This window comes from Borostomias antarcticus (assembly GCF_949987555.1).
Source record: "Borostomias antarcticus genome assembly, chromosome: 18".
Lineage (NCBI taxonomy): Eukaryota > Metazoa > Chordata > Actinopteri > Stomiiformes > Stomiidae > Borostomias > Borostomias antarcticus.
In genome coordinates this window covers 10,452,792-10,465,966 of record NC_140251.1, presented here as the reverse complement: position 1 = coordinate 10,465,966, position 13,175 = coordinate 10,452,792, and the positions used below count along the sequence as shown (strand labels likewise).

At 49.5% G+C, this 13,175-nt stretch overlaps 1 protein-coding gene across 1 annotated transcript in view; it reads right to left on the bottom strand.

Moving 5' to 3' along the window:
• Positions 1–1,296: 1,296 nt before the first annotated feature.
• The window catches only part of eea1 (early endosome antigen 1), a 31,875-nt gene continuing 19,996 nt past the window's right edge, over positions 1,297–13,175 (bottom strand). Inside the window, exons 15-29 of the mRNA XM_084453231.1 lie at positions 12,167–12,367; positions 11,624–11,737; positions 11,171–11,326; positions 10,331–10,470; positions 9,666–9,996; positions 7,002–7,103; positions 6,503–6,697; positions 6,011–6,193; positions 4,906–5,091; positions 4,587–4,718; positions 4,188–4,373; positions 3,688–3,926; positions 3,475–3,595; positions 2,200–2,298; positions 1,297–1,491 (exon numbers count right to left, since the gene is read on the bottom strand). Coding sequence (XP_084309357.1) covers positions 1,369–1,491; positions 2,200–2,298; positions 3,475–3,595; positions 3,688–3,926; positions 4,188–4,373; positions 4,587–4,718; positions 4,906–5,091; positions 6,011–6,193; positions 6,503–6,697; positions 7,002–7,103; positions 9,666–9,996; positions 10,331–10,470; positions 11,171–11,326; positions 11,624–11,737; positions 12,167–12,367 — 2,508 coding nt within the window. The 3' untranslated portion in view covers positions 1,297–1,368. The remainder of the gene's footprint in view (positions 1,492–2,199; positions 2,299–3,474; positions 3,596–3,687; positions 3,927–4,187; positions 4,374–4,586; positions 4,719–4,905; positions 5,092–6,010; positions 6,194–6,502; positions 6,698–7,001; positions 7,104–9,665; positions 9,997–10,330; positions 10,471–11,170; positions 11,327–11,623; positions 11,738–12,166; positions 12,368–13,175) is intronic.

The window sequence follows — 13,175 nt, the reverse complement described above, 5'->3', positions numbered from 1 at the left end:
TAATTCTCTGGAACACATACTGTACTAGCAGAGCTAGAAGAAGATCACAGTCCCACACAACAGCCACTGACGCTAGAGGGTGCGTCTGCGTCACAGGTCAATATAACCCCTGGTCCATCTACTGAGTACCGATCTGCATCAGAGAGCCTGGCTGCAGGTCCTAGGTTACAGAGGAATTCCTTTGTACAGTGTAATCACTTCCGCGTTCGACAGGCAGAAGAGTTAAACCCAACCACGTTAAAATCAAGACTGCCCACTCCGAAACACCACGAGATACTGAGAGGGTTTAGCAGCAGCACACATAGAGGAACTGTACACACAGACAACACAGCAGCTCGAGACACAAACACACACACACCTACACCCGCGCGCCACACACACACACACTCCCAAGAGCCACATTCTCAGTTATTGCTCGGAAGCAGGGCACACAGCTCCAGCAGTAGTCAACATGTGGAGTGGAGACAGGCAGCAAAAAACTGAACATGCAACCACGAGCCTCAGGACTGCAGCCACAGACGGACAGAAGACGAAGCACCACCATTGCTGGTTCACAGACATAAAAAAATGCAACAAAAAAATGAGCACATTTCATTTTGCAGAAGTATGAGCAGCAAGGGGAAAAAAATCAGTTGTAAATAAATACCTGTCACATGTTCAAACATAATGATTAAATTTGAACTCATGATCAAATGTAGAACCGCAGGAGTCCAACATTCAAAAACATTCAGCTTGAATTTAAAAAGTGTAATTTAAAAGAGATGATGGTAAAAAAAAAAAAAAGACTTTCAGTTTGCCTCTTTTCATCCGTTTCCAAACTCCTACATTCTTTAGTCGTGAACTAGGCTAAACATGTTTCCTTTACCAGATACAGTGACACACCACTTCAACATAACTTTAACCATTCACAATCACCTGCACCTTTCAGGAAACCCTCTGCTTTAAACCGGACATCCGCTTCCCGCCTGCCTCCTTAACACTAACATGACCAAATGGAGATGGCGGTCCATGTGTGAAGGGGAGGAGGATGGTGCTGTGTTAGCTCTCCGTTCTGACCACTCTCTGGCTGTCCCCCGCAGCTTGACCAGTGGCAAAGGCACTATACAGAAGTGGCTGCCCTCCACCCCCACCACCCTCCTGCACACCAGGCCTCCAGAATCCCAGGATCCCCCACCCCCGCTGGGCTGCCCTCCACCCCCAGGATCCCCCACCCCCACTGGGCTCTGCTGGGTCAGGACCCGAGCAGGTGGGGGTGGACTCTCGGAGCCTGGCCTTCAGTCAGTATGGAGAAGAAGATGATGATGATGATGATGATGATGATGGGGGGGGGGTGCATTAGGGGGGCAGGGGTAAGGGTGGGAGAGGGAGTCAGCCCATGAGCTCTTCAAAACAGATCTCACACACCCGGACCGACTTCTTAGAGGAGGGGGTGAAGGCGTTGCGGCCCGAACACTCGGCACAGAAGATGTTCCCACAGTGTCGGCAGTGGTGCTGAGGGGAGGGAAGGGGATAGGGAGGAGAGATGGAGGTAGAAAGGGATAGAGAGGAGAGAGAGATGGAGGGAGAGAGGGATAGGGAGAGAGGGATGGAGGGAGAGAGGGATGTAGCGAGAGAGATGGCGGGAGAGAGGGATAGGGAGAGAGATGGAGGTAGGCAGGGATATAGGGAGGAGGGAGATGGAGGTAGGGAGGAGAGAGAGATGGAGGTCGGAAGGGATAGGGCGGAGAGATGGAGGTAGGAAGGGATAGTGAGTAGAGAGATGGATGTAGGGAGGAGAGAGAGATGGAGGTAGGGAGGAGAGAGAGATGGAGGTAGGGAGGAGAGATGGAGGTAGGGAGGAGAGAGATGGAGGTAGGGAGGAGAGATGGAGGTAGGGAGGAGAGAGAGATGGAGGGAGAGAGGAGAGAAGGATGGACAGAGGGAGAGAGAGTGACAGAGGGAGAAAGGAGACAGATAGTGAAGGTCAGTTTTGAAGATGTGGTCTAGGAACTGAGATTACATAGTACAGAAATCTCATTAGATATTATGCACTGCTTACTTACACATGGCTTCACAGCATGCTAACCATCAAACCAGAACAGGTGAGGAGCACACACACATTACCATGGGTAGCCATCATTACCTGGGTGTGGTTCTTTTTTGTCTATTGTCTGTCTCTCACTTTATTTGTGTGATTAAATCAACTAAAGTAAAGCTCACCTTCCGGACGGTGACAGAGAAGCCTTTCCCACATGCCATGCAGTTCTGCACCTCGTGATCCTCCGCCCACTTCCTGGTCAAGGACTGGGACTGCTTGATCTACAGCCAATAGAAGTGTCAGGAGGCATACCACATGATCAGTGACATCTGATAATAGTCTTAGATGTGAAACTAAGTATCTTAAGATGGGTTCACATAAAACAGCCAAGCTTATTTTTAAGCAGTTTTAGAATGAAATTCAGTTGTTTTGTGACTGCCAATTTGGAATGTTGAAAGTCACTTGCCATTTTCAAAATTCTTGATTGTTGTTTGTTGATTATTAGCCATGAATGTATTGTACAGTAAAGGCTCCCACGGAGTCGGGAGTACTGTGAGCGGACCGGACTCCGCGCGTTAGAAATTTTGAGCTTCGCGCGGACCTCTGCGAAGTCCGTTCCGCCCAACTCTGTGGGAGCCTTAAGTGTGTGTATTGTATAGTAAGTATGTGTTTATTACAGTCTGTGTGTGTTTATTGTACAGTAAGTGTGTTTATTGTAGTCAGGTTGTGTTTACTGTAGAGTCAGTGTGTGTGTATGTTTATTGTAGTCAGTGTGTGTTTATTGTAGTCTGTGTGTTTATTGTAGTCAGTGTGTGTTTATTGTAGTCTGTGTGTTTATTGTAGTCAGTGTGTGTTTATTGTAGTCAGTGTGTGTTTATTGTAGTCAGTGTGTGTTTACTGTAGTCAGTGTGTGTTTACTGTAGTCAGTGTGTGTTTACTGTAGTCAGTGTGTGTTTATTGTAGTCAGTGTGTGTTTACTGTAGTCAGTGTGTGTTTACTGTAGTCAGTGTGTGTTTATTGTAGTCAGTGTGTGTTTATTGTAGTCAGTGTGTGTTTATTGTAGAGTCAGTGTGTTTTTATTGTAGTCAGTGTGTGTTTACTGTAGTCAGTGTGTGTTTACTGTAGTCAGTGTGTTTACTGTAGTCAGTGTGTTTTTATTGTAGTCAGTGTGTGTTTACTGTAGTCAGTGTGTGTTTACTGTAGTCAGTGTGTGTTTACTATAATCAGTGTGTGTTTACTGTAGCCAGTGTGTGTTTACTGTAGTCAGTGTGTTTACTGTAGTCAGTGTGTGTTTACTGTAGTCAGTGTGTGTTTATTGTAGTCAGTGTGTGTTTATTGTAGTCAGTGTGTGTTTATTGTAGTCAGTGTGTGTTTACTGTAGTCAGTGTGTGTTTACTGTAGTCAGTGTGTGTTTATTGTAGTCAGTGTGTGTTTACTGAAGTCAGTGTGTTTCCCACCTGCAGTGACTGGTTCTCTCGGCCCAGCTCCTGCATGGCGGCTGTGGTGTCGTCCAGCTTCCTCCTCATCTCCAGCAGCTTGGTCTGCAGCTTCTCCAGCTCCCCCTCGCCCTTCACGCACCTGGAACCAGCCACGCAGACGGGGTCACGTTCGCGCATACGTGCATGCAGTCGAGACAGACAGACGGACGGACGGACAGACGAGGGCCGAACCTCTCCAGCAGCGCGCGCCTCTCGTCCTGGTTGTTCTGCACGGTGGCCTCCAGCACGGCGATCTCGCCGCGCAGCTCATCCGTCTGCTTCTCCAGCTCGCCCACGCGCCGCTGGCCGCCCTGCCACTCCCTCTTCAGCGTGGCCACGTTCTCGTTCAGCGCCGTCACCTGCAGTGCCAGGCGGGCCTCTGCCTCCTCCCCACGCCGGGCCTGCTCCTCCCGGGCTCGCCTCTCGGACGCCTGGAGGACAGCGGCATGGAGGGAAAGAGGGTGGGATGGATGGATGGAGAGGGGGAGGGAGGGATGGAGGGAGAGAAAGAGGGATGTAGGGAAGGATGGAGGGAGAGAGGAGTGCAGAAGGGAGGGATGGCGAGAGAGAGATGGAGGGATGGGTGGAGGGACAGGAGAGAAGGGCTGGTGTTGAGACTCCACATTCATGCAACACGGGTCCTGTTGATCTGTGGGGGGCAGACCAATCACACACTACGTCGGTGACCTCACCAGCTGAGCCTCCACCTCCTTGGTTTGTGCGCGGAGCTGCTCCTCCCTCTGCTCCACAGCGCCCCTGGTGGCCTGGTGGTCTCTCTGCTCCTGCTCCAGGGCCGCCTGCGCTGCCTCCACCTTCCCCTGCACCTCCAGCTTCTGCTGGATCAGGATCTGCTTGGCCTCCCTCAGCTCCTTCAGCTCCTGGAGAGAGAGGAGAGGGAGATGAGGAGTGAGAGGAGGGGAGGAGGTGTGGGGTGAGAAGAAAGAAAGAAAGAAAGAAAGAAAGAAAGAAAGAAAGAAAGAAAGAAAGAAAGAAAGAAAGAAAGAAAGAAAGAAAGAAAGAAAGAAAGAAAGAAAGAAAGAAAGAAAGAAAGAAAGAAAGAAAGAAAGAAAGAAAGAAAAAGAAAGAAAAACCTTCTCGCTCCTCTCAGCCAGGGTCTTGAGTTCAGAGGTCAGTCTGCTGGCCTCTTTCTCCAGGGAGCTTCTGGCCTGGGTCAGCTCCTCCACACGAGACCTCTCCTTCTGGAGCTGCTCCTGGGACAGCGCCTGGGGGGGGGGAGGGCGGTTCAGCCATGGACATCATCACAAACCCCCCCATGGGCCGCTTTACATCTCCACGTTGAGCGCTAACATCATTTTAACTCTGCTCATCTGGGATTATCCCTTGGTAGTTTCCCCAGTGTTGTTATGACGTGTTAGCTGTCTAGCTTGTGAGTGCGTCCCCAGATCTGACCTGTTGATTCTGCAGCTCTGTGAGTGTGTTGTCCTGCTGCTGGAGCCTCTGGTCTCTCTGGGCCAGCTCCTGCTGCAGGGATGAGTGGCCTGTCTTCAGTTCCTGGATCTGGGTCTCCAGGACGCTCATCTGGGTCCGGTTAGCTGCCAGCTCCTCCTGGGACTGGGCCAGCTTCTCCTCAGACATCTACAGACAGAGAGAGGGAGGGAGATGGACAGAGAGAGAGGGAGATAAGGAGAGAAACAGAGAGAGACAGAATTAAGAAAAAAAAAGTTATTTTCAGATTTTATCTTTTTTGATGAACACAGAGATCTGGCATTGTTTAAACAGGACAAGTAACCCATTTGCATGCAGAGACGTGGCTATTTCCATGTAATCTATCAGATCAGGAGCTGTGGACTGTACACTGTTTTTCCTGGCGTCCCTCTATTGATCCCTTGTTCTCCAGTCTAATCCTTCCCCGTGCTATAATCCAGTCTGCTAGTCTGTAGCTGCCACAGTTCCTGATCTGATAGATGATACATAGAAACAGTCATGTCTCCATTCTCCTCTCTCTCTCACTAATGTATTCATCCTCCTCACACAGCTGCAGGTCCTGATCTACTAGTCATGTCTTCCTCCTCCTCCCACACACCTGTAGGTCCTGATCTACTAGTCATGTCTTCCTCCTCTTCCCACACACCTGTAGGTCCTGATCTACTAGTCATGTCTTCATCCTCCTCACACAGCTGCAGGTCCTGATCTACTAGTCATGTCTTCCTCCTCCTCCCACACACCTGTAGGTCCTGATCTACTAGTCATGTCTTCGTCCTCCTCCCACACACCTGTAGGTCCTGATCTACTAGTCATGTCTTCGTCCTCCTCACACACCAGTAGGTCCTGGTCTACTAGTCATGTCTTCATCCTCCTCAACACACCTGTAGGTCCTGATCTACTAGTCATGTCTTCGTCCTCCTCACACACCTGTAGGTCCTGGTCTACTAGTCATGTCTTCATCCTCCTCACACACACCTGTAGGTCCTGATCTACTAGTCATGTCTTCGTCCTCCTCACACACACCTATAGGTCCTGATCTACTAGTCATGTCTTCGTCCTCCTCACACACCTGTAGGTCGTGTCTCAGGGCGGACACCTCCGACTCCTTTCCGTAGCAGTCTGACTGCAGCTTGGCCAGGCTGGCCTGGCTCTGGTCCAGACTGTCCTGGAGCTCTCCGGCCCTGCTCCTTTCAGAGGCCAGCTCCTGCCCCAGCGCAGACACCTGCTCCACCAGCCTGGCCTGCTCCTCAGCCTGGAACACACACACACACACGCGAGCGCACACAGACACAGGCACACACACGCAAAAACACACACAGGCACACGCATGCGCACACACACACAGACACATGCACACACACACACACACACACACACACACACACACACACACAGATGCACGCACACACACACAGGTTAACATCAGGCGAAGCGAGGAGAGGTGTGTGTGTGTGTGTGTGTGTGTGTGTGTGTGTGTCTGTGTGTGCGTGCGTGCGTGCGTGCATGCATGCGTGTGTGTGTGTGTGTGTCTGTGTGTGTGTGCGTGTGAGTAACTGCATGCCTTCTTGGCGTTGGCTCCTTGCAGCTCTGCCACTTGGCTCTCCAGGTTCTTCTTCTCCTGGGTGAAGGACCCCTGTGCCGTCTTCAGCTGTGCCTGCAGCTGCGCCACCCCCTTCTCCCTCTCCTTCAGGACCTCCTGGGCCTTGGTCTGCTGCTCTGTGAGCGCTGCCAGCTGAGACCTCAGCCCTTTCTCTACCTGCCTCACACACACACACACACACACACACACACACACACACACACACACACACACACACACACACACACAACACACAACACACAACACACAACACACAACACAGCTCCTGCTGGATGACTGGTTCAGGTTAACATGGAAGAAACACTCACATTACATTTATTGGCTCAGTTTGACCGAAGGCGGACAACGCCAAATTCTACATTGTTGGATCAGCCAGAAAGACTGTTGTCGCCCGACCGTCAGGTAGGGAGGGGTGTTTTAGGCCTCTGACATCACTGGAGAATTATTCATCGGGGTTTACCTCTCGTATCTTCTCCAGCTGCCCTTTGACCCCAGTCATCTCCTGACTGGAGGCCTCAGCACTCCTCAGCAGCTCCTGCCTGGCCTCGTCATGAGCCTCGTCCTGAGGGAGGAGAGACCAGAGGAGACACCAGCATCAATATCCTGTACTAGAGAGACCAGAGGAGACACCCGTATCAATATCCTGTACTAGAGACCAGAGGAGACACCAGCATCAATGTCCTTTACTAGAGAGACCAGAGGAGACACCAGCATCAATGTCCTTTACTAGAGAGACCAGAGGAGACACCAGCATCAATGTCCTTTACTAGAGAGACCAGAGGAGACACCCGTATCAATATCCTGTACTAGAGAGACCAGAGGAGACACCCGTATCAATATCCTGTACTAGAGAGACCAGAGGAGACACCAGCATCAATGTCCTTTACTAGAGAGACCAGAGGAGACACCAACATCAATGTCCTTTACTAGAGAGACCAGAGGAGATACCCGCATCAATATCCTGTCCTAGAAAGACCGAAGGAGACACCAGCATCAATATCCTGTCCTAGAAAGACCGAAGGAGACACCCGTATCAATATCCTGTACTAGAGAGGCCGAGCCCACTTCGATTGTCTTTGAAGCCAGACAAGTACAGTATGTTTTCCTCACACAACCTTAGTGGGCAGAATAGGCTATATATGCAGAATAGGCTATATATGCAGGATAGGCTATATATGCAGAATAGGCTATATATGCAGAATAGGCTATATATGCAGGATAGGCTATATATGCAGAATAGGTTATATATGCAGGATAGGCTATATATGCAGGATAGGCTATATATGCAGGATAGGCTATATAGGCAGAATAGGCTATATATGCAGGATAGGCTATATATGCAGGATAGGCTATATATGCAGGATAGGCTATATAGGCAGAATAGGCTATATATGCAGGATAGGCTACATGTATATATGCAGGATAGGCTATATATGCAGAATAGACTATATATGCAGGATAGGCTATATATGCAGGATAGGCTACATGTATATATGCAGGATAGGCTATATGCAGAATAGGCTATATATGCAGAATAGGCTATATATGCAGGCTATATATGCAGGATAGGCCATATATGCAGGATAGGCTATATAGGCAGAATAGGCTATATATGCAGGATAGGCTACATGTATATATGCAGGATAGGCTATATATGCAGAATAGGCTATATATGCAGAATAGGCTATATATGCAGGATAGGCTATATACTGTATGCTGGATTGTTTTATTGCCATGAAATACATTGCCATGAAATACATATGTTTAGACATGAATAGACCATATATCAATGTCCATATAAAGTAACTTATTTATTTAAGTTCATCACATTGTGCTTTTCTTTCGTTATTTCTTGTTCATAAAATGTTTAGATGAGATATTACCTTTGATAGGCTAATATCACATGTTCTAATTTTAGCCTACTGAAACAATACCGGCTAGCCTACTCTTCCACTAAACCCAAAAAAATCCCATTGCAATCTTAGCTGAGTAATGAGCTGTAAAGACAGGCTGAACTACTGCAGCGCTGGGAAACTAAAGAGAGAGTGACCTGAGTTTCCCTGAGCGACCAGCGCACTGGCTGCTGCTGAGCGGCTGTGTGTGTGTGTATCTGTCTATAGGAGACTTCTATATGTGTGTGTATCTGTCTATAGGAGACTTCCATATGTGTGTGTATCTGTCTACAGTATATGAGACTTCCATATGTGTGTGTATCTGTCTATAGGAGACTTCCATATGTGTGTGTATCTGTCTACAGTATATGAGACTTCCATATGTGTGTGTATCTGTCTATAGGAGACTTCCATATGTGTGTGTATCTGTCTATAGGACACTTCCATATGTGTGTGTATCTGTCTATAGGAGACTTCTATGTGTGTGTGTATCTGTCTATAGGAGACTTCCATATGTGTGTGTATCTGTCTATAGGAGACTTCTATATGTGTGTGTATCTGTCTATAGGACACTTCTATATGTGTGTGTATCTGTCTATAGGAGACTTCCATATGTGTGTGTATCTGTCTATAGGAGACTTCTATATGTGTGTGTATCTGTCTATAGGACACTTCTATATGTGTGTGTATCTGTCTATAGGAGACTTCTATATGTGTGTGTATCTGTCTATAGGACACTTCCATATGTGTGTGTATCTGTCTATAGGAGACTTCTATATGTGTGTGTATCTGTCTATAGGACACTTCCATATGTGTGTGTATCTGTCTATAGGAGACTTCCATATGTGTGTGTATCTGTCTATATGAGACTTCTATATGTGTGTGAATCTGTCTATAGGACACTTCCATATGTGTGTGTATCTGTCTATAGGAGACTTCCATATGTGTGTGTATCAATCTATAGGAGACTTCTATATGTGTGTGTATCAATCTATAGGAGACTTCCATATGTGTGTGTATCTGTCTATAGGAGACTTCTATGTGTGTGTGTATCAATCTATAGGACACTTCCATATTTGTGTGTATCTGTCTATAGGACACTTCCATATGTGTGTGTATCAATCTATAGGAGACTTCCATATGTGTGTGTATCTGTCTATAGGAGACTTCTATATGTGTGTGTATCTGTCTATAGGAGACTTCCATATGCAGTGTTCCAGTCCTGCTCCCACCTTCTCTTCTGCTGCTGCCTTGCTGCTCTTCCTCTCCTTGTCCAGCTGGCTCAGGCTGTCCTTCAGGGCCTTGGATGCCTCAGCCAGGCCGTCCTTCACCGTCGTCAGTTCCTTCCCCTGCGCCTCCTTCTCCTGCTGGGCCTTCTGGAGGCCCATGGTCAAGCCCTGGACTTTCCTGTCCAGCTCTGCCTGCCGGGTCTGCCCCTCTTGGGCCAGCGTGTCCAGGCTGCCCTGCAGGGAGACCTTCTCCTGCTCACAGCGCTCCAGCTGCTGTCGGGTCTCTTCCAGAGAGGCTGTCTTCCTCTTCAGCTCCTCCTGCAGGGCTGCAGCCCTGGGGAACACCAGTGAGACATACTGTCAACATTACATACATCACAAACAACGTCCTGGTTAACCTTTCCACCAAGTGTCATCAGGTTCTTACCGACAACTAAACATCCAACCAGCAACAGAACATCTAAGACCAACCATTTCAGTGTCGGTGTGGAGTCTGGAGTCCGGTAACACTGCGTTCGCCTCATTCATATAATCAAAGAACCGGGGTTACGATAGTAACCTAAAGTTTTCATTTAAGACGTTACAAAACATGAACCTACTTGTCCCTATTGCTTAGTAGCAGTTACATGGTCAACGGCAGTAGCACCATCAGTACCAGGGGGTCTTACCCTGCCTTCTCTGTGTCCAGCAGACGGCCCAGCTCCTTCACCTTCCCCTTGACCTGTGACCCCTCCTTCTGGAGCTTCTGCACTTCCTGTTGGGCCTGGTCTCGCCCCGTCTGCAGGTCAACCACCTGCGCTTCGGCTTTCTGTCACGCACACACACACACAAACACGCACACATACGCACACACACAAACACACCGCACGCAACCGCGCACACACATGCACACACACGCACACACACGGACACACACGCACGCACACTCAGGTGATGGGGAACAATACATAATGTATACAGAACTATCCTTCCTAGTGATCCCAGACTGACTGCTTCAGCTCTAAGCTCACAGAACTTCCTCCAACTGCTACTACCCCCACACAGCACAGACACCGAGACTGACCTGAGGCCTGGGTTAGGGTTAGAGAGACTGACCTTGGCCTGGGTTAGAGAGACTGACCTTGGCCTGGGTTAGAGAGACTGACCTTGGCCTGGGTTAGAGAGGCTGACCTTGGCCTGGGTTAGAGAGACTGACCTTGGCCCTTCGTTAGAGAGACTGACCTTGGCCTGGGTTAGAGAGGCTGACCTTGGCCTGGGTTAGAGAGACTGACCTTGGTCTGGGTTAGGGAGACTGACCTTGGTCTGGGTTAGGGAGACTGACCTTGGTCTGGGTTAGGGAGACTGACCTTGGTCTTGGTTAGAGAGACTGACCTTGGCCTGGGTTAGAGAGACTGAGACTGACCTTGGCCTGGGTTAGGGAGACTGAGACTGACCTTTGCCTGGGTTAGAGAGACTGACCTTGGCCTGGGTTAGAGAGACTGACCTTGGCCTGGGTTAGAGAGACTGACCTTGGCCTGGGCCTCCAGCTGTTCTATGCGTTGCTCTGAGATCAGTAGCTGGTCTTTACTCTCTTTGAGACTGGCCTCCAGCTGGGCGCTCTGTTCCTGCCTCTCCTGTAGCCGCCTCCCCTGTTCCTCCAGCAACGCCTGGCTCTTACTCAGCTCCTGGAGGGAGGGGCAGGAGTGGGGAGAGGAGAGGGGAGGGGAGGAGAGAGGAGAGGGGGGAGGAGAGGAGAGGGGAGGGGAGGAGAGAGGAGAGGGGGGAGGAGAGGAGAGGGGAGGGGAGGAGAGAGGAGAGGGGGGAGGAGAGGAATCAAAGTGTAACTAGACTTAAGGGAAACAAGGTTTCACACAGCTCTTGACAAAACACAGGCCACGTTGTCTCTCAATTGAAACTGAGATGCCTGCTGCCTCACAGTGATGACGTCATCTCAGCCTGGGCCAGAGAGAGCGACAGCTCACCTGCTGCTTGTCCTGCAGTGCATGCTGGGCGGTCTCCAGGTGGTTCTGCAGGTCGGCCCTCTGGGCAGCCTTGGCTGCTTCAGCCGACAGCAGCATCTCCGTCTTGGCCTTCAGCTGCCAGGGGTCACGAACAACCGCGTTATTGTTCAATTAAAAACTAAAAACAAGCGTTTATGTAATCAGTGAGGGTTCGTCAAAAGCCTAAAAGACAGGACATTCAAATGACCACCACAACCCTAAACCTAAACAGTGATTATGTGACATCCACCAGTGGACAGAACAGAATCACCTAAACAGTGATTATGTGACATCCACCAGTGGACAGAACAGACACACTGTCAGTCTCCCAGCCGGGGATCAGGAACCACCCATGGAGAAGAGCCATGCCCCTTGTCTCCTCAGTGATTCACAGCCTACATAATTCAACACCAGCACTATCATTACACAACAACGACTAAACACAACACTGGTATCATTACACAACAACGACTAAACATAACATTGGCTGCCTTCTGCAGCCTGGCAGACGGCCTCCGTGCCTACCTGAGTGTCCAGCTGGGCCACCTTCTCCCTGCTCTCGCCGAGCTGGGCGGTCAGCTCGCCCACGCTGGCCTCCAGCGCCAGCGAGCGGTCCTGGGCCGAGCGCAGCAGCGTCTTCTGCTCCTGGACCGCCTTGTGGAGGTTGTCCTTGGCCTGCTTGTGGCTCTCTGACTGGTTCTTCAGCTTGTCCGTCAACTGTGCAACCTTGAGACCCCAAAAGCAGAAGGGTGAGGTTGTTGGATCACATGAGGGCTGACGGTCGTCATCATGTCTTCTGTTTTCTGCCTGCTTGTTGTCCTTGTCTCTTCCAACACCATGGTGGTGTCATGGTGACAGCTAGGAGGGGACAGCTCATCATCCATCATCTGTACCGCAGTGTGGCCTCATAGGGTGACAGTGGTGAGTGAGTGTGTGTGTGTGTTACGTTCCATGTTGTCTGTAGGCCTACATATTGTGTGTTTGTATGCGTCGTGTTTTTTCCCTCCGTCTCCCCAGGCATTGGCCAACCCTCCTGCCAATCATCGTTTGTTGCCATGTCGCTCATTGTCGGTCCCGTCTGCTCCCGCTCTGTTCGCCGACCAATCTGGTTCTACGACCTGTCTACTGTTGACCAATTAGAAGGGCGTGCGTCTGTATTTAAACCTCCCCGCTCCCGCTGTGTGTTAGGTAGAAACTTTTTTTAGTTAGTCCACTCTGTCTGTGTCCATGTCCATTCTGTTTGTGACTGTTCCTGTTTAGTTTACTATTTGATGATAGTCCTGTCGTGTGGGTTTTGTTTGTTGCCTGTCACCTCTCTCTGCCGTTGTTTTCTCGTTTGGAAATACATGGAAGTGAATGCAGCTGACAGCTAACTATGGCTTATTCACCTCCATGTATTTCCAAACGCGAAAACAACGGCAGTGAAAAACAATCAGAGTCTGGTAATGATGAGTTTGTAACCCCGATAGTGTATTCAGCCTGTTATTTTGACTATTTTGGTTCTTGAAGTGGTGTTTTTATAGTGAACTTTTAA